General features: G+C 39.0%; 1 protein-coding gene across 1 annotated transcript in view; it reads right to left on the bottom strand.

Moving 5' to 3' along the window:
* Window positions 1–20,692, bottom strand: part of Sugb (Sugar baby transporter) — a 57,778-nt gene that overhangs the window by 19,620 nt on the left and 17,466 nt on the right. The window contains exons 5-8 of the mRNA XM_083114607.1: window positions 16,973–17,109; window positions 14,362–14,483; window positions 9,896–10,138; window positions 6,010–6,168 (exon numbers count right to left, since the gene is read on the bottom strand). Coding sequence (XP_082970733.1) covers window positions 6,010–6,168; window positions 9,896–10,138; window positions 14,362–14,483; window positions 16,973–17,109 — 661 coding nt within the window. The remainder of the gene's footprint in view (window positions 1–6,009; window positions 6,169–9,895; window positions 10,139–14,361; window positions 14,484–16,972; window positions 17,110–20,692) is intronic.

Genomic DNA, 20,692 nt, shown 5'->3' with positions numbered 1-20,692 from the left:
ATACGAACTTTCATTAACTACATTAATAACATTGTACATAGAGATAACATGCTTTGTACTTTGCATTACATATTTTCTTAATGACATTTAGATGAACTGATGAAGGGACCCACACAAAGGAATGCCCATGCCAAGAATCGAGTTCGGAATATTTGGTGGCAAGGTTCTCGGTAAACCAACATGCTTTAGCCACCGAGGCAAATCCGCTATCATTCTGTCTTTCATCATGCTGTACTCTACTTTATACAGACAAATGTATCACGCAAGATTTTAATGCAGTGCTTCTCAAGGGGGCTGGGTGAAATGGCCCTGAAGAAAGTTCCTTAGAAGTGTAGCGTGACTAGAAATATGAGGTGGTTGTGTTGTATGTGTAGCTTGAAAAAGTTCTGAGAAACCAGAACGAAATGTCGCAGATAAAATCAAATTAAAACCACAAAAAATAACTGTGTAAGATTATTTTGCATGTAAGCAAAATGTCTAGCACTCCCAAGTACTCTACCAAATGCCTACTGTTACACTACAAACAAAGATTTCTTTCAGTACAGCCTTCCTTCAAAATGGTTTACTACAGTAAAGAATATTAACATTCTACGACAACATCAAATTGCGTTATTACTGTATTTACCCCTGAAACAACTTATGTACTACTTCCCTCTGGTCACCTAGGTTGCAATTCTGCAAAACAAGAATATTTTCTCTGTACATAGGGCCATCTTCTTTAGATAGTACCAATATCGAAGATAAAATCCAGACTTTACTTATGCGTGGCTTACATGGTTCTTTCCAAAACTGACATTTAGGGTATGTCGCCGGATCCTTCTTAACCAGACATGCGTTGAAGATAGCTGATGACGATGAGGCAGTTTCTATTTTATCCTTTTAACCATCTTCCTTCCATTTTTAACTCACTTTCTTTTTTAATGCGATTTTATTGGATACCCTGAAGAAGGATCCGGTGACGGATCCGAGAGGTCGGTTTTGGAAAGAAACGTTATAAGCCACACATAAGTAAAGTCTGTATTTTATCTTTAATAGCAACTGTGGTTACGCAAACATTTAAGAAATAACTTTAATACGAGGGTCATCCAGAAAATAAAGACCGTTTGGTTATACAAAATGAAAAACACAATATTTATTGGAAAAAAAACAATTGTTACATATCTGAAACTTCCTTCACTTCTCTACATAATCACCTCCTACATTTAAACATTTGTCGTATCTGGGCACAAGCTTCAGAATTCCCATGTTATACTCTTCTGCCGCCAGTTCATTAAGCCAGGTGGTCACTGCATTCAAACAAAAGACCGCTTGTGCATTTCCGCCCCGCAGCTCACTCCTCTTTCTCTTTTCAGGGTCAACTGGCTTCCGTAACAGCTGTGCTCATAATGCTGTTAGAGGAGGTTGCAAGAAGTCATCCTTGTGCATTTGGGGTGGTCAAAATGAACTGCATGATGGAAAATCCCACCGACTCTGAGGTAAGGAGTGTTATTCAATTTTTGAACGCTCAAAAGGTGAAACCGGCAGAAATTTACCGGCAACTGAAAGCAGTGTATGGTGATAATGTAATGAACGAAAGAAATGTGAGAAAATGGTGTGAAATGTTCAACAATGGACGAACAAATGTGCACGATGAAACTCGACCTGGACGCCCATCACTCATCACAGAAGACCTGAAGACTGCAGTGAACAACAGAATCTTGCAAGACAGGCACGTAGGCACGTAACTCTCGACGAATTGCACATTGTGTTTCCAGACATTTCTCGTTCTTTGCTTGGTGAAATTGTGTCGCAACATCTCGGCTACAACGAAATTTGTGCATGGTAAACGTCTTGGAAGTGATGAAGAGTTGGAGAACGCAGTGACCACCTGGCTTAATGAACTGGTGGCAGAAGAGTATAACATGGGAATTTGAAGCTCGTACCCAGATACGACAAATGTTTAAATGTAGGGGGTTATTATGTAGAGAAGTGAAGGAAGCTTCAGGTATGTAACAGCATTGTTTTTTCCAATAAATATTGTGTTTTTCATTTTGTATAACCAAACAGTCTTTATTTTCTGGATGACCTTCACAATTATAGATAAAATTTCACAGAGGAAATGGGGAGAAATTGGGGTGCATCAACCAGCCAGCCAGCCAGCCAGCCAGCCAGACCTACCTACCTACCTACCTACCTACCTACCTACCTACCTACCTACCTACCTACCTACCTACCTACCTACCTACCTACCTACCTACCTACCTACCTACCTACCTACCTACCTACCTACCTACCTACCTACCTACCTACCTACCTACCTACCTACCTACCTACCTACCTACCTACCTACCTACCTACCTACCTACCTACCTACCTACCTACCTACCTACCTACCTACCTACCTACCTACCTACCTACCTACCTACCTACCTACCTACCTACCTACCTACCTACCTACCTACCTACCTACCTACCTACCTACCTACCTACCTACCTACCTACCTACCTACCTACCTACCTACCTACCTACCTACCTACCTACCTACCTACCTACCTACCTACCTACCTACCTACCTACCTACCTACCTACCTACCTACCTACCTACCTACCTACCTACCTACCTACCTACCTACCTACCTACCTACCTACCTACCTACCTACCTACCTACCTACCTACCTACCTACCTACCTACCTACCTACCTACCTACCTACCTACCTACCTACCTACCTACCTACCTACCTACCTACCTACCTACCTACCTACCTACCTACCTACCTACCTACCTACCTACCTACCTACCTACCTACCTACCTACCTACCTACCTACCTACCTACCTACCTACCTACCTACCTACCTACCTACCTACCTACCTACCTACCTACCTACCTACCTACCTACCTACCTACCTACCTACCTACCTACCTACCTACCTACCTACCTACCTACCTACCTACCTACCTACCTACCTACCTACCTACCTACCTACCTACCTACCTACCTACCTACCTACCTACCTACCTACCTACCTACCTACCTACCTACCTACCTACCTACCTACCTACCTACCTACCTACCTACCTACCTACCTACCTACCTACCTACCTACCTACCTACCTACCTACCTACCTACCTACCTACCTACCTACCTACCTACCTACCTACCTACCTACCTACCTACCTACCTACCTACCTACCTACCTACCTACCTACCTACCTACCTACCTACCTACCTACCTACCTACCTACCTACCTACCTACCTACCTACCTACCTACCTACCTACCTACCTACCTACCTACCTACCTACCTACCTACCTACCTACCTACCTACCTACCTACCTACCTACCTACCTACCTACCTACCTACCTACCTACCTACCTACCTACCTACCTACCTACCTACCTACCTACCTACCTACCTACCTACCTACCTACCTACCTACCTACCTACCTACCTACCTACCTACCTACCTACCTACCTACCTACCTACCTACCTACCTACCTACCTACCTACCTACCTACCTACCTACCTACCTACGACTTTTTCCCTTCTGGTGGTAAAAAAAAAATCCTTTCTTCCCTCTTCGAAATAAACGTTATTTGACATTTCTATCGTTAACGATTTTTGAGTTATTTAAATTCTTTATTGGTATATTTTTTCTCTGACACACTGTATTGGCAATTTGGACTATAAATGCATACTTTGCTTTGTTTTGCAATGTTTATTTTATGTTTTACTGTGGTATTATTAATATTTAATATTTTATGCCTCCTTAACCACCCTCCAGAAATTACTATGTTGACATCAAGGGCGATGTTATTCAACTATGTGATTTTTCTTGAGCTCCAAAGTGACTACAGTAAACCGCTCTCCAAGTTCAGATATATTGAGCATTCACTCACTTGGCCCCATATTTTCCCTCGTAACTTTTGAACTAATGAATGTAATTCAGTGAAATTTGACCCGGGCATATCCTGGTGTATGAAAAGAATGGTTATGGAAGGACACGAGTATCGGTCTAATCTCTACACCATGTCACCTGCAGGAAGTAGAGGCTAATTGCATCTTAACTGTTCACAGCAGTTAGTGTGATGCATCTTAAGATCATAGGGGCTTTGGCTATCATGGTTGCCTGATCTCAACCAACCAGATTACTTCCTATGGAATATGCTGGAAGGGAAAGTGTATCACAACAAGCCACAGGCTCTTATGGATCTGCAAGACATTCAGCAGGAAACTGAGGCTGTGATCTGTAACCTGGAGAGACAGGCCTTGATGATCTACTCACTTCACTGATTTACATCCATTGGTTTGAAAGTTACAAGAGAAGTGCTTCAGTATAAGTAATGGACTAAAACAGGGAAGTGCTCTTTCTCCACTGCTCTTCATAATTACAATGGATGGAATTAAGGAAGAGGTGGGGAAGAAGATAGGAGATGAAGAGATGAAGGCCCTGTTGTTCACTGATGACGTAGTAATATGAGAAAGAGGGAAGAAGAAGTACAGAGACAGCTTGATAGTTGGAATGAGGATATCACAAGAGCAGGAATGAAAATCAGTGCAGAAAAGAGCAAGGTGCTAATAACAAGAAACAGCCAGAAATGTACCAAAAATGAAGGTGGGAATGGAAGAATTGAGGGTAGTGGAGAGTTTCAAATATCTAGGAAGCGTCATGGAAGGAAATGGAAGAATAGAGAATATATGAGGAGGTAAAGAGAAGAGGACAAATGGGAGGTGGCCTCTATCAAAGCATTCGAAGATTAATATGGAACAGGGATGTACCTATGAAATGCAAGAAGGTAATATATAACACATACTATGTACCAATAATTACTTGGACAATGACAGAGAGACAAAAGAAAGATGCACGCAGTGGAGATGACATTTTTAAGGCGTATATTGGGGAAGACTAGAAGGGATAGAATAAGGAATGAGGAGATCCGACAGACAGTGGGGGTGGTGAAGCTTCAGGACAGGATAGATCAGGCACAGATGAGATGGTTCGGACACATGAAGAGGATGGATGCAGAAAGACTACCAGTAAGAGCTTACAATGCACAAGGAGTGGGAATAAGGGCAAGGGGGAGACCAAGATGTTGGTGGAAAGAGCAGATAGTGGAGTGTTAGGAGAAGAGGACAATATTGGAACACCATGGAAAGAGAGGAGTGGTGGAAGACCAGAAAACAATGGAGAGGCTTGACTTCTATGCCGACCCAGCCAGAGGCAGGAAATGGCAAAGGATTATATACAAGTATTTCACAGCAATTGTATTTACCAATTTATCACAGCTTTGCTTTAAAATATTCAAGAATTACATTGAAATATGAAAATACATGTCACATAATCACAAAATCAATTCCTTTCACACAATACTGGTTCAAAATAAATTAAAACTTTGAATTTTACCTAATTTTTAGAATGATTAGACCCTGCGAAAATGTCGCATGGCATTTATGTGGACTCTGTGAAATCTCTAAACTTCAGAAAATTATGTGCTGGTATCTGTGAATAAATTTTGATACTTTCTGATAACAATACCACTAGTATCTGATACCAATCAGCAGCATCAGTATCAGTTCAACATATATAAAATTGATTAGTCAAAAAATGGAAATTACATGAAATCTGAAAATAGTGTCATATTGTGCCAGTTCTCACAGAAATGTATACTTTTCAACCCCACCACCCTTTTTTTCTAAAAAAAAATATCTAATGAGTTGGTGAGGAATGTGAAGTAAAGTGTATGTGCACATTTTCTGAGCTCTGTGAACCATGAGCTTGGAGCAACAGGGTTCCCGACTTACGTAAAAAAAGGGCACATTTCAGCATGCAGACTGAACAAAAAATAATTGTAACCATTGTTGGGTCAGTAGCAGAAATTGGCAAAATATCAAAATATACCAGAACTGGAGACTGCTTACAAAATATATGTCACAAAGGAGCCATTACTTAAATTACATTTGAAACTAATAAGGCAATGTTTATAAATTTCAAAATTCCAGCAAACAGAAAAAAATAACTTACCTGTAGGCTGCAAACTTCCAGAATTTCTAGTTAAGAGATACTGCACCAAGACATGTACAATAAACAGAATCAGAGCGATAACTCCAAACACCATGAACATGATCGATCCACCATGACTGTCCATTAAAACTCCACCCACAAAGCTGCCCAATGATACTCCTGAAATCAAAATAAATGCAATTTTATTTTCAAAGATGTGTAGGTAGTTTTTTTTTTAAAAAAATGGTTTAATATATGTGGGTTGGAGATTTAATACTGGCAACTATTTATTTACTAATGATACTGAAGAGATACTTCTGTGAAACTATTACAGGCCTTCGATGCAGTCACCAGCATTGTGTACAACCTGTTGCCAGCGATGTGAAGTCTATATGAATGGAGCGGTCTATTGTCTGAAGAATCTCTGGAACAATTTGGAAGCAAATGCAACAAAGTGATTCCTTCATCTTGGGGATCAAATCAAAGTCACGGGGGCTGGTAGAGCACCTGTCAGCCACAGGTTGCGCTACATGCGTGCAATCATTGTCATGCAAAATGATGAGAGGATTCAGCCGAAAGTGTCGCCTCTTCTTTCGCAACGAAGGTTATGTTCCAAAAATGAACAGTAATACTGCACATTGCACAGTCTGTCCTTGAGGTACGGTATGCGATAACATCATCGCAGTCTTACACGAGAATCACCAGAACTTTCACATTAGTGGGGTTCTGACTATACAACTTTAGACCGTCAACTCCAATGATACTCTACTCATCTCACTGCGCATGCACCAAGTGTTGGAAGGAAGAGTCCATTTACTGGCGGGTAGGTTAGGTATTAAACTAACGTGTGGTATAAGCAGGACTCGAAAAATCCCGGTCGCCATGGTGACTAAACTTTTCAGCCCGGCGACTGTGTTCTTTTGCTGTAACATGCACAAAATTTTGAAGATTCTTTATTTCCGTGGGCAAGGTTCAGCCTGAGGCTGTTCTGCCACCTAACCCTTGTCATGGAGTATGGTCAATATTTAAGGACATGTTGCGTGCGTCTGTTGACAAAACTTTGACCTTTTAGTGTTGTCATTTACGGAGGATATGCCCCATAAATGACACTTTTTCATTCAACCCATAAAATCGCCAGTCAAAAATTCATCAAATGCTCTACATGATCAATATTGGTTGCAAATGACAGATTGACATGGCATCAGACATCTAATTATGACCCTTTGATAATTTCTTACATATTTTTCTCTCAAAAATGCATTTCTGGAAAAAATTTAACATTGCCTTCCGCCGGTTATTAATTTATCTAATTTTCTGTGTGGCGTAAATTGATAATTTTTTAGCATTGAATGATATCTCAATGGATGAGGATTTATAATGCAGAAAACTCTTACGGATTTCAAGATATACATTTTTAAAGCTCGGGTTGCGCGATTTTTGAAACACCATAGTATGCACAATTGCTAGTACGTGGTTTCCTGGCACCTGACATTCAGAGCTGGCGCCTAGCTCTGAAGAAGATTTTTCGAGCACTGGGTATAAGTAAGAAGAACAGGTTCTGTTTCATGGCATGTATACAGCAGTTGTTGCCACTATTAAATCTCCAACACACGTACATCTTAAGATGAGGAACACAAAAATATTGTATTTTACTGTTGGTTGTTGAATTCAACTTATCACCACATCAGTGATGTAGAAATATACATTATTCTTTGTTGTATAATCATGATTTAAGAAATACCAATAAGGATGTTCCAACATGTCACAACCACATGTTTACACTATAAGCATTGCTTTCGCTTTTTTCCAGAAAAAGAAACAAATGAACATCCTGTGCCTCAAAGCCCTTTTTTTGTTAGTCAATTTCAATACCAAATGTTCTGACTGCCTGTTAAGAGCATTATTCGCTTGAGCGAAGAAGCTCTCAATAAGTACTATTTTGGCACTCAAGCAAAATCTCCATGAAGAACTCTACCGTAGATGGGATACTGGTTTTACATACACATCAAAGTCCACAAACTTTCCACATCTTTTGTTGCTTTACTGTCACTTTATTGGCCACGGTAGTCTAGTCGGTAGGGCATGTGACTGCCACGTGGGGGACTTGGGTTTGATTCCCAAGGTTGGAATTTTTCCAGCTTATCCCAAATTAAGCATCTCTGGGGTTCATCCAGCCTCAAATCTATGAGTACCTGGGGGTAAAGGTGGCCGGAGCAAAGTGGTGATCACATCATCCCCAAAATGGCAGAGATCAACAATATGTTGGGCCCTGCCCCCAGATCCCCTAAATGTGCCTTCGTGGTATGGTATAGGACTACTAAAGCCAGAGCCGTTGGTAGCGAGATTGCTGAGCTGAAAACTCAAACGTGTTCAGCCACTGAGGTGAGTTAAAGCACACACGAGAATTCATGAATTCTAGCAATCACATTTTCAAACAAACACGAGAATTTATGAATTCTAGCAACCACATTTTCAAACAAAAAGTGAAGAATTTACAACACATGCTACAAAAAGCCTGAAGTATAAACCATGTCAAAATACCATACAGCAGAACGTCGTTTATCCGCATTAATTGGGACCGAAGGTTATGCGGATAATCAAACATGTGTTTATTTAACAAAGAAAAGCATGTACATTACAGGTTTATTTTTATACATACAGTACACAGTACTACAGAGCATTCCCTGGCATTCGCTACAAGACTCGGCGGCAAGCAACCTGGCATCAGGGCTCGTCTTTCCCGGTGAACGGGTCCGCGACAGTCGCATGCTACAGTCTCTTTTTTCGCTCTCTTTCCCTTTCTGTTGACGTTGCAGACTGACGCCAGTATAATCTTCCCTCGGACGTTGTGTTGTGTCGTGTCCATGTGTTGAAGATTGTGGCTTAATATGGCACCACAAAAGTTTACATTACAAGAAAGGATTTATCTTGTTGAATGTTACTTCGGAAAGAGGAATTGTGGAGAAGTGCGACGACGTTTTTCCTGCTGTTCGCGTTCCACATAGGACCACTATATTAAACCTCATAAACAAGTTTAGTGTAACAGGGTCAGTTCTGAATAAATGTGGATAGAAAAAAATAAAGTATACAAAGACAATCCACACACCATCCATGAGTTAAGAGAGAGTATTGTACGAGAAATTGAGAGAATTACAGTAGACGAAGTTGCACGTATAAATGCCAATTTTCTTCGGAGATGCCAGGAATGTGTTACAGCAGAGGGACATCATTTTCAACACCTTCTGTACTCAAGGGTAGTACACAATATGAAAACTGTAATTTTAATAGCTAATTCTAGTGACTGTTGCGGACTCTGTTTACCGGGAAAGACAAGCGCTGATGCCGGGCCGCTTGCCGCCAAGTCTCGTAGCGAATGTCAGGGAACGCTCTGTACATACGTATACAGTACAAGAAAACAAAATACATGAGAAAACACTCATATTATACGTACAGTGCATACCTAAATTACAGTACTGTACCTCCCAGCCTTTCAGCTTAATTGTTGCAGAGTCCATTACTCAACTTTCCTTCTGCAGGGTTGCCAGTCCATTAAAAAAAAACTAAAACACATTTAGATCCAATGTACAATTGAAGAAATTGCTTAAATTTGTTCAAAACTGAATCTTGCTTTTTTGAGTGTGGTGATAACTGACGTTGCAGATAATTGGCATGTGGATAAACGACGTTCTACTGCATTTAGAAAAAAATAAAATAAAAACCTACTCTTCACAATGATTTTCCCAGAAGTTATGCTCATCTAGAGTGATTTTCATTAAAAATAAGCAGCTAAAACTGTATGGCGCCCAACAAGGGCTCAACATATTCAAGGACAGTGAGAAGACCTCACTCTCCTGAATGTTTTGAGAAGTTATGATTCATAGAACTAATAAAAAATAAACTTCCTTACCCACTCCTTCAAATATAGCACCAACAAGCCCTTGAACGGTGGCTTCCGTTCCAGGCGGAGCCGCTATACTTGCATATGAGGTCATAGTGGCGTAGAAAATTCCAAATGTCACGCCATTCAGAAGTTCTATAGGCAAACACATCCAGGGGTTGACTATCCAATAATACAGAAGGAAACGAACTCCGAAGCCTAGTAGAACCATGCTCATGGCATTAACGTGGCCAATTTTTTTAAGCACCCATCCTGCAATGGATCAGAAATTAATTACAAACTTTATCATGAATGTTTATTAACTAAAAAATAACTAAATATGTAAATACATATTTAGTTATTTTCACCAAAATCTGGAGTTAAATATGGACTTAAATTTACATTTTTAACAATATAAGACACTACACAAGTTATATAAAATACAGTACGCTTACATTGACATCATAGGCGAAGCTACAGGGGTGTGCCTAGTGGGCTGCTTTATCACAGAGAATTAAAGACAGATATTTCAATAAGAGAGAAAATAAGCGGCAGTTCGTAAGAAGTTGAAAATGTCATTACTTGGTACAAACGTGTGCATTATCGCTGATGAAACGAGTGTCTGTAGCTTTTAGATTTTTTGATGTCATTGGAGAAAGAAGATATTTACTGCATTCTATTCTGTACTGCAGCGCCTTTATTCTATACCTATCACAAGCTGCACGTGAGAGAGAGCTTTCTCAATGCTTTCCCAAGTTAAAACTAAATTAAGAGCAACTCGGAAGCAGGATAGATTGGAAGCCCTGCTCTTGCTATTTGTGGAACAGGAAAAAGCTTCGTCTATTGATGTAAATGAAGTTGTTGATGAGTTTAAGAACAGGGGCGCCGACTTGTCAAAATTATTGGGGGGGGCTCTGATCACTGAAATAAATTAATGAATGACTCACTCTCTCCCTTTTTTAAGTTTTGGCCTCAGTGTTCTGAATCTCGTAAAAGCCCATGAATTCCTCAAAAATATCAAAATTTTAATTCACAGTTCCAATGCAGAATGTCAATTGTTCACGGATGGATATGTCACAAGTTTCGGCAACCATAATAGCAAAATATTCCCAACTTTTAATATCTGCTACCATGGAGCGAAAAACAGATCTCCCTAATATATCAACGATCTCGTTCTGAATGTCATGTGAGAGCCATTTGTAGCCCGAACATCCCATCCAATCCCCTAGTTCATGCACATCGTCTTTTGAAACTCTTTTTAGTAAAAATGTTAACAATACTTATAATTATATACTTAGTATATGGTAATAAGTCATGTTTTTCTGTCTCTGGTCATAGCCCCCCCCCCACAAGTTGATGGTTTAACGGTCTCAGCTCCCAAATTTGATGGTCTAGAACATTTCAAATGTGTATTTAAAGCTAAGTTCATGTGTCACAATTCAGAGTAAACTTTAGAAGAGAAGCAAAATAATACATTAGATCCTATTAAGCAAAATTATTTGGGGGGCTCTGCCCCCACATCGTTAACATTGGGGAGGAGGGGGGGGGCTCGAGCCCCCAAGCCCCATGGAGTCGGCGCCTATGTTTAAGAACATTGTACCTTTTGACAGATGTCTCTCATTATAGATGACGTGTATTTTGATGTATTTGTTTGTAACATTTATGAACATTTTGTGTGTGTGTAATTTCTATGCAACTTGATTTTTTTCTACTACATATATTCAGAAATTTTCAACAATGTCATTTAGAGAATTTATATTCCTTTACAAACAACAGTGCAGTGAAAGAGCCAAGTGATTGTGTTGCAAAATATGCTATTAAAAAGGTAAAGACCTCATTTCTTTTTCTTTGTGCAAACCCAAATATAAAGTTCTAGCTACACCTATGATTGACATTAATTGTAAAAGAACACAAAATGTGTTTTCATTTCCTGTTTCCAAAATAATGAATAACAAAATTTTGTTGCAAGTGTTCGAACATGAATTTCTTTCTGTTGTCTCTTAAGATGGATTTATATTGACTAAAACTGCGTTCAATATCGCAAGAAGTAATGGGAGGGAATTTCAAATTTGTCAGTTATTCGCAAGAAATTAACCCAATTCTCACACGGGGACATGTAGTTATTGCGCGAATATGGAGTATATGTTGAGAAATGTTCTGACATATGGAAAAATATGAGCCAAAACCTATACAGTAAAACCTCGTTAAGCCGGACTTCACTTAATCCGGACAAGCAAAAGGCAAAAGTAAAAAAAAACAATGCAAGGTTTTAAATGTGGCTAGAAGTCAACAAGAGAACTTCCCAACGAAAAGGCAGTCAACCACTGATGAAATTCTGTTTCCCGCACACTTTGTACTGTACTGTATAGTGTATTTAGGCCTATGCCCTTTAAATACACCATAATAAACGTGTTTTTTTGCTATAAACGGAGTTTGAATGCATTTTCTACCGTTCTTTTAGGTCAACTTATCCCCCTATTAGTCCAGATTAGCGAGGTCTTACTGTAGGTACAAATATGGAAAACAAAAACTGATATTTTTGAGTTTACATGCCATGATGCACAAAGATAAAACGAAATATGATTTCAGCTTCATACATAGATATGTATTTACATCTAAATCCGTTCCGTGTTTATTACAGTGGACACCCTCCTAACCAGCCATCATGGGACTGGACCGTTGGCTGGCTAACGAAATGGCCAGTTTAACCAACTTATGTAATGGAATACAGTAACATCACTACTGTACATTGCTTCACAAAATGAGCAGGAAAAACATCACAGAAAACTACTGTAGATGCATTACTGTACAGTATGTATGCATTTTTTAAACTAAACAATTGTAGACTACAACTTTTAAAATACACACAGTACTACGTGTATTTATAGAAGGTTGTACCGTATTATACAGTAGAAGAAATCAATAATTTTCTTTTGTTTTTTGCATCCATTCGCTTTTTAAAAGTGAAATTGCACCATTTCAACAAACAATAACAACGTCCACACAACAATACATCCACTGCTTTACTGAAAATAGAGAATTTAACAAAAAACTGCAAGCTAGGGACAACCCCATTGCGACAGGTGTTGCATAAGGCACTTCCTCAGCCAAGCGGCTGGTTAAACTGACGACCAGTTGAACCGAGGCCGGTTGAGAGGGTGTCCGCGGTATTTAAGATAATTTTGATACCTCACTGGTCTCTTAACCCTTAAACGACGGAGTGTATTTTGCCAGTAAACTCGCCAACGACGGAGGCATTTTAAACTTGTGCATGTTTTTAAATAAAATTTTATATATCTGGAACTAAGAATGCTATAGTTACAAATTATACCTTGTTTTGTTCAGTACACATGGGGCTATAAGGCTATGCTATAAAAACAAAAATTTTCCGTTATCGGGTAGATGATTTTTCTTACGAAATTTGAAATTTGTCGGGCCCCCATGCTATAGTGCAGAAGGCCTTAGAAAGATCGCTTCGCGGGCTTACAGCAGCCAACAATATGGGGGTGTGTCTGCGAGAACCAATCAGGTCCGCGAATGAGCGAGCCCGGTTGCCACAGCTAACTCGCTGCACCCTTCTGGAAGGGTGAGTGACCTCTGCCTCTTGCTACCTCGGCCTGTTTGTTCGGCTGAGGAGCAGATGACACGAGAGTATCGGCAATAGTGTGCGAGCGACGTCTGCTGTTAGCCCGCGAAATGCTCTTTCTAAGGCCTTCTGCATTATAGCAATGCTGGGACGAAAAGGTACAGAATGGTACCTACATATTGTATGATATATTTTTCATTATTGTGGACAAATTTGCGCACATATTGAAGATACTTTCCGAAAAAATAAAAATATTTTCAAATGTAAAGCAAAAAAAAAAATTGAACGTCATTTTCAGAGGGCTGGCCCCCTCCAAAATATAACAAAAATGAAATGAAATTAATTAAACCTTACTAATTGATAATTACATACCTCAAGACTCATGCAGAACTCAAAACATGTATAAAAAAGGTAAAGTGATCCCCTGTGCTTAGCATGATGCCATGAAGGCATATAGGGGGTGTGGGGGTAATGCCCCACACTTTCTTGATCCGGTCATGAGTGGGGGTGATGTGATCAGCATCACACCTCTGACTGTGTTTACCCCCAGGTACCCATGTCATTTGACACTGAGTGGGCGCCGGAGCCGCTTCCAACGTTAGGAAAGTTCCCGGATTTGAACAGGCTGGGGATCGAACCCGGGACCTTTAACATGGTAGTCAGACGCGTTACCGACTGAGCCACCGCGGCCACAAAACATGTATATCCAAACATTATCTGACACATTATGTCGAGAAAAAGTATACGAAATACTTCACAACCCGGCATTTACTGGTTAATCATTATTTAAATCATAATTTACTTCATATTTATTTCGATTGTCACATCTCTCTTGATTGTCAAGAGTATTTGAGACATGATTGTGAAAAAGTTGCATCTAAGACTACACACTAATTTCGATTCACAGTACCTGAGATAAAGAAGAAAGGCAGCTCTCCTCCAAAGCACTGGATCCCCATGACCAGCCCCTCCAGAGTCTTTATCCATTCCATGGAATCACAGCCCCAACTGGATGCCAACGTTTCTAAATGCCTACGCAGTAAAATAGAAAGAAGCGATAATAAAACATGCGACTGTAGTTAAAAAAGAATCAGGATATTTCAATTTATGTCATGACCAGGGTTACAAAAAACTAAATATATTAGGGTAAATCAAAAAGTAAAGACAATTTTCACATAACATCTTTATCTCCACACAAGAAGAAGAACTACACATATCAGTTTTCCACATTTGCCCCCTGAACGGCAATGCACTTTTGGTATCGTGCAATCAGCTTCTGTATCCCGTCCACGAAGAAGGTATTTGGTTGCTCACGACGCCACGTCTGCATCGCCTGCTGGACCTCGTCATCTGACCTGAACCGACGACCACGCAGCACTTTAAAGCAGTCCACCCACTCACCCAACCACCTTTCATTGAGTCATGGTGCTCGCTCCATACTGCGTAACAGCCGACGGGGGATGTCTGTCAGTTTGACTCCCTCCGACCACAGAAAGTGCACTACGGCGTGCTGTTCCTCAATGGTGCATTCGTGGAGTGGTGTGTCCACACGTGTGACCATTTTGCTCCGCGACACTCGACTGAATGGGGCAGTGATGGATGCTCCTACTTCCACGTCACTCCAAGTGTACACGTGGTGACATCAGACACACACAGTCTTCGTTTATTCTTGCGAAAACACAAAATTGCCTTTAGTTTTTGATTTACCTAGTAATTCAGGTGCCAGCAATTTATCTCAGGAGCCAGCTTTCTTTTTCAAATAAGGGCTAATAATGCTATGAATCTAAGATAAGCTACGTGATCTTAAAACATTAATTCATAATTGGGATATGAGAGAAGTGGTAGTAGATAAATGCAGAGAAACTAGTACTGACTTTTTCTGCGAAACTCTCTCTCTTCTCCTTTTTTTTTCAGTGGCCACTGCCATCATCCTCATTGGAACTCATTGTAAATGCTTAATACATAGCTTAGTTTTCATAGGTATGCCCGCTTGCAGTTAGCTGGTTACAAACATTAAGGAACTTGATGAAACATTTCTGTTTCTCAAGATCGACACCAGCAAAAAATCATATTGATCCATCCCTTAACTACAGTATGTTTTGCATAATTTATGGTAAGATTGCATGGAGTTACAACAACCGTTTGTTACCGATTTAATTATTTTAGTTTTAGCTGAGATAAAAAAAATACAATTCTTATTTATACCAGGTGAGTCACCTAAAATTACCACTGGAAATATTTTGTGAACAACAATGTATATTCAAAAACTGCTGTTGCAGATATGTAGGCATGAGAGGGGCTCATGAAATTAGTGGACACAATACGTTCAACTACGTAAGGAAGTACGATTCTAAACACAAACTTAGTTATTTTTTTAATATAAACCCCCATTTTATTTTCAGCTAATTTCAAAGTACGGAAAAATTAATTAAGAATGGCATGTGTTACATTGTAATACGTCAAGTAGTTCTCAAGTAATTGTAATGTGAAGTTGAGCGTGACGGCGCATCCCCACTATGCCTGTCGGCAGAGCTGAGCCTATATGCCATCTTGCATACAGCCTGCATGCTTGTGCTGCATTTTTCCTACAATCGCCATAGATAAGTATCATCTCGGCCTTTTCAGTTTGAAAATACTATTTTCTCAGCAACAGTTCTGACGTAACTACATTATCACAAACAGTGTACTTTGTTACGTCCTTGCTTTATTTGATAAATTTGGTAAATCAATTTGAAAGAAAGAAAAAATGAATAAAGTGGAAAATTTAATAGTTGAAAACTTAATGATTTGTCATGAACAAACAAGAAGAGTTTGTTCCAATTACTAAAAATTATGACGTAAATGAATGAACACCAACTAAAAATTAGAAAGATGTTAATGTACTAACATTTATGTATGTAACTGATGGCGGAATGCTAAAATTTATACTTTTTAATTAACAAACATTTGTTAACACAGAATGATGCATCAGAATCTTTTAGATAATTTAAATCATTTACAAACTACACATTTTATTGTAACCTGCACTTGTTGGAATGTAACAACTTTCCTAAGCACAACGCAGAAGAGTAACATGTTTCTTACGATACACAAATGGCATCAAAAGGGGGATATGTATGTTATGACACATGAATCAATGTTTGAAAATGTTTGTTTCAAGCGTCAACTTTACGTTACAATTACTTGAGAACAACTTGACGTATTACAATGTAACAAACATCATTCTTAATGAATTTTTCCCTCCTTTCAAATGAGCTGAAAATAAAATGGGGTTTCCATTTAAAAAAACTAAGTTTGTGTTGAGAATCGTACTTCCTTACGTAGTTCAACATATTGTGTCCACTAATTTCATGAGCCCCTCTCATACCTATATATCTGCGAAAACAGTTTTTCAATATTCATTGTTGTTCACGAAATATTTCCGGTGGTAATTTTAGGTGACTCACCTGGTATATGATGATAATTACACTAATACGACATACATAAATGTAATCATATTTGTATTAGAATATTTAACTTACCAAAAGAGAAACTGCCAGAGAACACCAGTGCACATTCCCACATACACACACCATAATGAAAATATCACAATGCGAATATTTGTCAGCAACATTCCAATATCAGAAAAAATACTGAACGACATTTTGGATGGACTCCTCTGGAAAAGACAGAAGTAAAATTATGAACAAATCTTCTGAAAGAACATAATTAGCTTACATTGTTCACACAGTACATTAAAATCAAGACAATGTGTTCCAATGGTCTCATAGAATGAGAACAAGGAATTAGGTTATATCTTTTAGTGAATTACATCCATGATGGTAGCCTGCTGAAGATGGAAAATGTGATCTTAATGTTGCCACAATTTTCTTTAACACTACTTCAAATTTACAGATTGTGTGTCTAGTCATAGTAGAACTAATACGTACAGTCACTGACACTTCTGGCTCGTAACTATCACATTGATGCTCTATGAGATCACTTCAACTCAGAAGTGTCCGTGACTGTACGAGAACAGTTGTATTATTTACAGGCATGTTGGTCCGGTCAGTGGGGCATCTTAATGTCACATTGGAGGTGATGTGCAAGTTGATTATCTTGGGTGGGCATGAGCCAGTCTCTTATCAATGAGTTCCTGGGAGCGACACTGGATGGTGAAGGATGCCAGATCATGATGCTGATCACCAGGACAGTCGTTAGGAAACGTGAGGTCTTGTGCTAACTGTAGACACTTATCTACTTTTTTTTTGTGACTATTTTGCTAGTTGATGACATGTTTTAACCCTCTGATACCTTGAAAACATATTTTGATTGATTGGCTTTATTTTACTTCACTTTTTGTGTCACTTTTGGCTAATTTGCAAATATGGGGATGAGTGATGACATGCCCAGGTCAGGATTTGAATTCGGACCCCTGGCATCGTAACGCAATGTGCTAATCACTCCACCACGGGGGCTGGCTTTTATCATCTTGTATGCAACCTACATTCATTGTTGCCACTGTGTATTTCTTTCTTTCTGTGAGTATGAGCTTAGCACTGTGCGGAAGCCAGGAAAATGTTGGCAAAGAATTAGACAAAATGAAACCCCAGATCAATATTTTCGCTCAGTTCATGCATTATTGCATGTTACTTACAGGTAGCAAATTTACCAAAAAAGTAGCTTGCTACACTACTCCTGTTCGCTACTTTTTAATTAAAAAAAAAAAATAGGTATTCAAAAGAAGCCCCTAGCAGTTGTACTTACTACAAAACAGATTCCGTTATTTATTATCATGATACTCATCATTCTATCAGTTTGATAGCAGTGTTGACGCAGTAATCTATTTTTACTACAGTGTTTGAGAATGATGTGTTTGTATATAAGTGGCAAATTAGTACAAATTTGATATCCGAGTATTACAATTAGGGTGTTACTCAAATTTGACATATTTTCCAATAAACATATTTTTATAATCAACATATTTGTCTTGAAGATAAATAGCATTTGGCCGGATTACATGTCATTTGGTCATCTGGATATAAAAATTATTCATATACCAATAAAATAAATTATGTGGATATCTATAATCTGCTGATGTAGCTTTAACATGTTCAGTGCCGGTGACACACACAGTGTGTTATCGGCTTTTACCGAGAGAAGCCAGCGTCACACGGTGTGTGACACTGACATTGTTAGTTAGCATTCGCCAGTTGTGAGTCGGTTATTGGCTTGGAAGGTTGTATTCGTTTCGGCCTCTGAGGCACATACTGCTGCATTGATTTACACCACTGGTTTTGTGGTTACGCGTTTTGTGTTGTTTCTATGGAACCATATGTTGCAGGGCCGTCGAAGGCAAAAAGACAATGTACTGAGCGGGTGAACAAGAGGACATTGAAGGAAGCAGAGTTACATAAAATTGCCGAGGCATCATTCGACATCTCCACTGAAAAATGTGTTGATTCCAGTCCCGTAGCCAGGATTTTGTTTTGAGGCAGGGGGTGGGGGTGGGGGGGGGGTCATCCCTTACCAGTAGCTGCCATCGACAAATCTACAATCGAAGTAGTGGAGGTATAGAAGCATTGAACATGAGAATTTCTCAGTATATTACAACTTATTGTTCAAGATTCTGCTAATGAAGTAAAATTAATTACCACAATACATTATTGAAATTTGATATTTGTATGTATATATTTGATATTTCGGGGGGGGAGTGGCTTCAGCCCCCCGAATCCTCCCCCTGGCTATGATTCGGAAGACTCTTGGCATAGGACATATGATGAATTGATATGACTAATGACTCAGATGGTGAAGATGATGGTGTTGGTGATGCTCAAAACCTTTCTACTGATGATCAGAAAAGAGCCGTACCTCCTACAGCACACAGAACACAATAACAAGATGTAGAGTTTGCAAGACAACACAATATTACTGCACCGACTCTGAAGATCAACCTGGACTGTGTTTGGAAATCTGTTTTGCACAATTCCACAACAATTGAAGAGTTGTGTTATTGCCTGTGCAGTGTTTGTGAGTAGACGCATACGGTAACAATTTTTATTGAATTGGTTTTTCACGTTCATTGTTCTGGAAGTATTCTTCACCGTCTATGCCCTCTTATGTGTGCAAGAACAGATAGTTTTGTCTGAATTTGTGATTCCGAAAGCAAGTTTATTTCAAAGAAGATACATTATTTTTCAGTTTTGAATGTATGGTGTTTGTTGGAACAATAATAAAGTTTCTTATTTATCTTTATCAATACCTTTTTTCAGACGTTTTGCAGTTAGAAGTGATATGGAACACACCGTATGACACTGGCCTCTCAGAAAAAAAAAAATATGAGAAAGGCCGGTGACACACGTCGTGACTCCCTCCAAAATAACAAAAATGAATTGTACATTGGGAAAATATAACAAATACTTGTGATATAAACAAAATCAAGGTAACGGATTTTGACGTGCGCAACACATCCATGTAATTGCCTGTGGCATACGCAATGCAAAATGGACCGGCAGTGAACGTGTTAAATAAATTGAGTAATAAACATGACAAAATCTAATTATTGATAACAACTCGTTTGAACCAGTTTCCAAATTCAAATACTTAGGAGTAATATTAACAAGTGAAAATTATATTAAAGAAGAAATAAAAAGTAGGCTTAATTCAGGAAATGCGTTACTTCTCTCTTCATAAACTTTTGTCTTCTCGTTTAATATCTAAGAAACTAAAAGTTAAAATATACAAAACAGTAATTTTGCCTGTAGTATTATATGGGTGTGAAACGTGGTCCCTTACATTGAAAGAGGAACATAAATTGAGAGTATTTGAAAATAAGATCCTTAGGAAAATCTTTGGACCTAAAAGGGATGAGGAGACAGGTGAGTGGAGAAGGTTACATAATTTAGAACTACATAATTTGTATTCATGTCCAGATATTATTAGAATAATTAAATCAAGAAGACTTAGGTGGGCAGGCCACGTGGCACGAATGGGAGAGGAAAGAGGAGTTTACAGGATTCTTGTTGGGAAACCTGATGGTAAGAGACCTGTAGGAAGGCCAAGACGAAGATGGAGGGACAACGTTGAGATGGACCTAAAGGAAATCGGTAGGGATGGAAAAGAGTATATAGATCTTGCTCAAGATAGGGAAAGATGGAAGGCCTGTGTTGCTGCAGCCATGAACCTTCGGGTTTAAGAAGGCTAGAGAGTTAGTTTAGTTAATAAACATGACAATATCGGAAATAGTGGATAAAAGTTTATCA

This window comes from Lepisma saccharinum, chromosome 29 (assembly GCF_977018435.1).
Source record: "Lepisma saccharinum chromosome 29, izLepSacc3.1, whole genome shotgun sequence".
In the NCBI taxonomy this organism is placed as follows: Eukaryota; Metazoa; Arthropoda; class Insecta; order Zygentoma; family Lepismatidae; genus Lepisma; species Lepisma saccharinum.
This window is presented reverse-complemented; position numbering and strand designations above follow the sequence as displayed.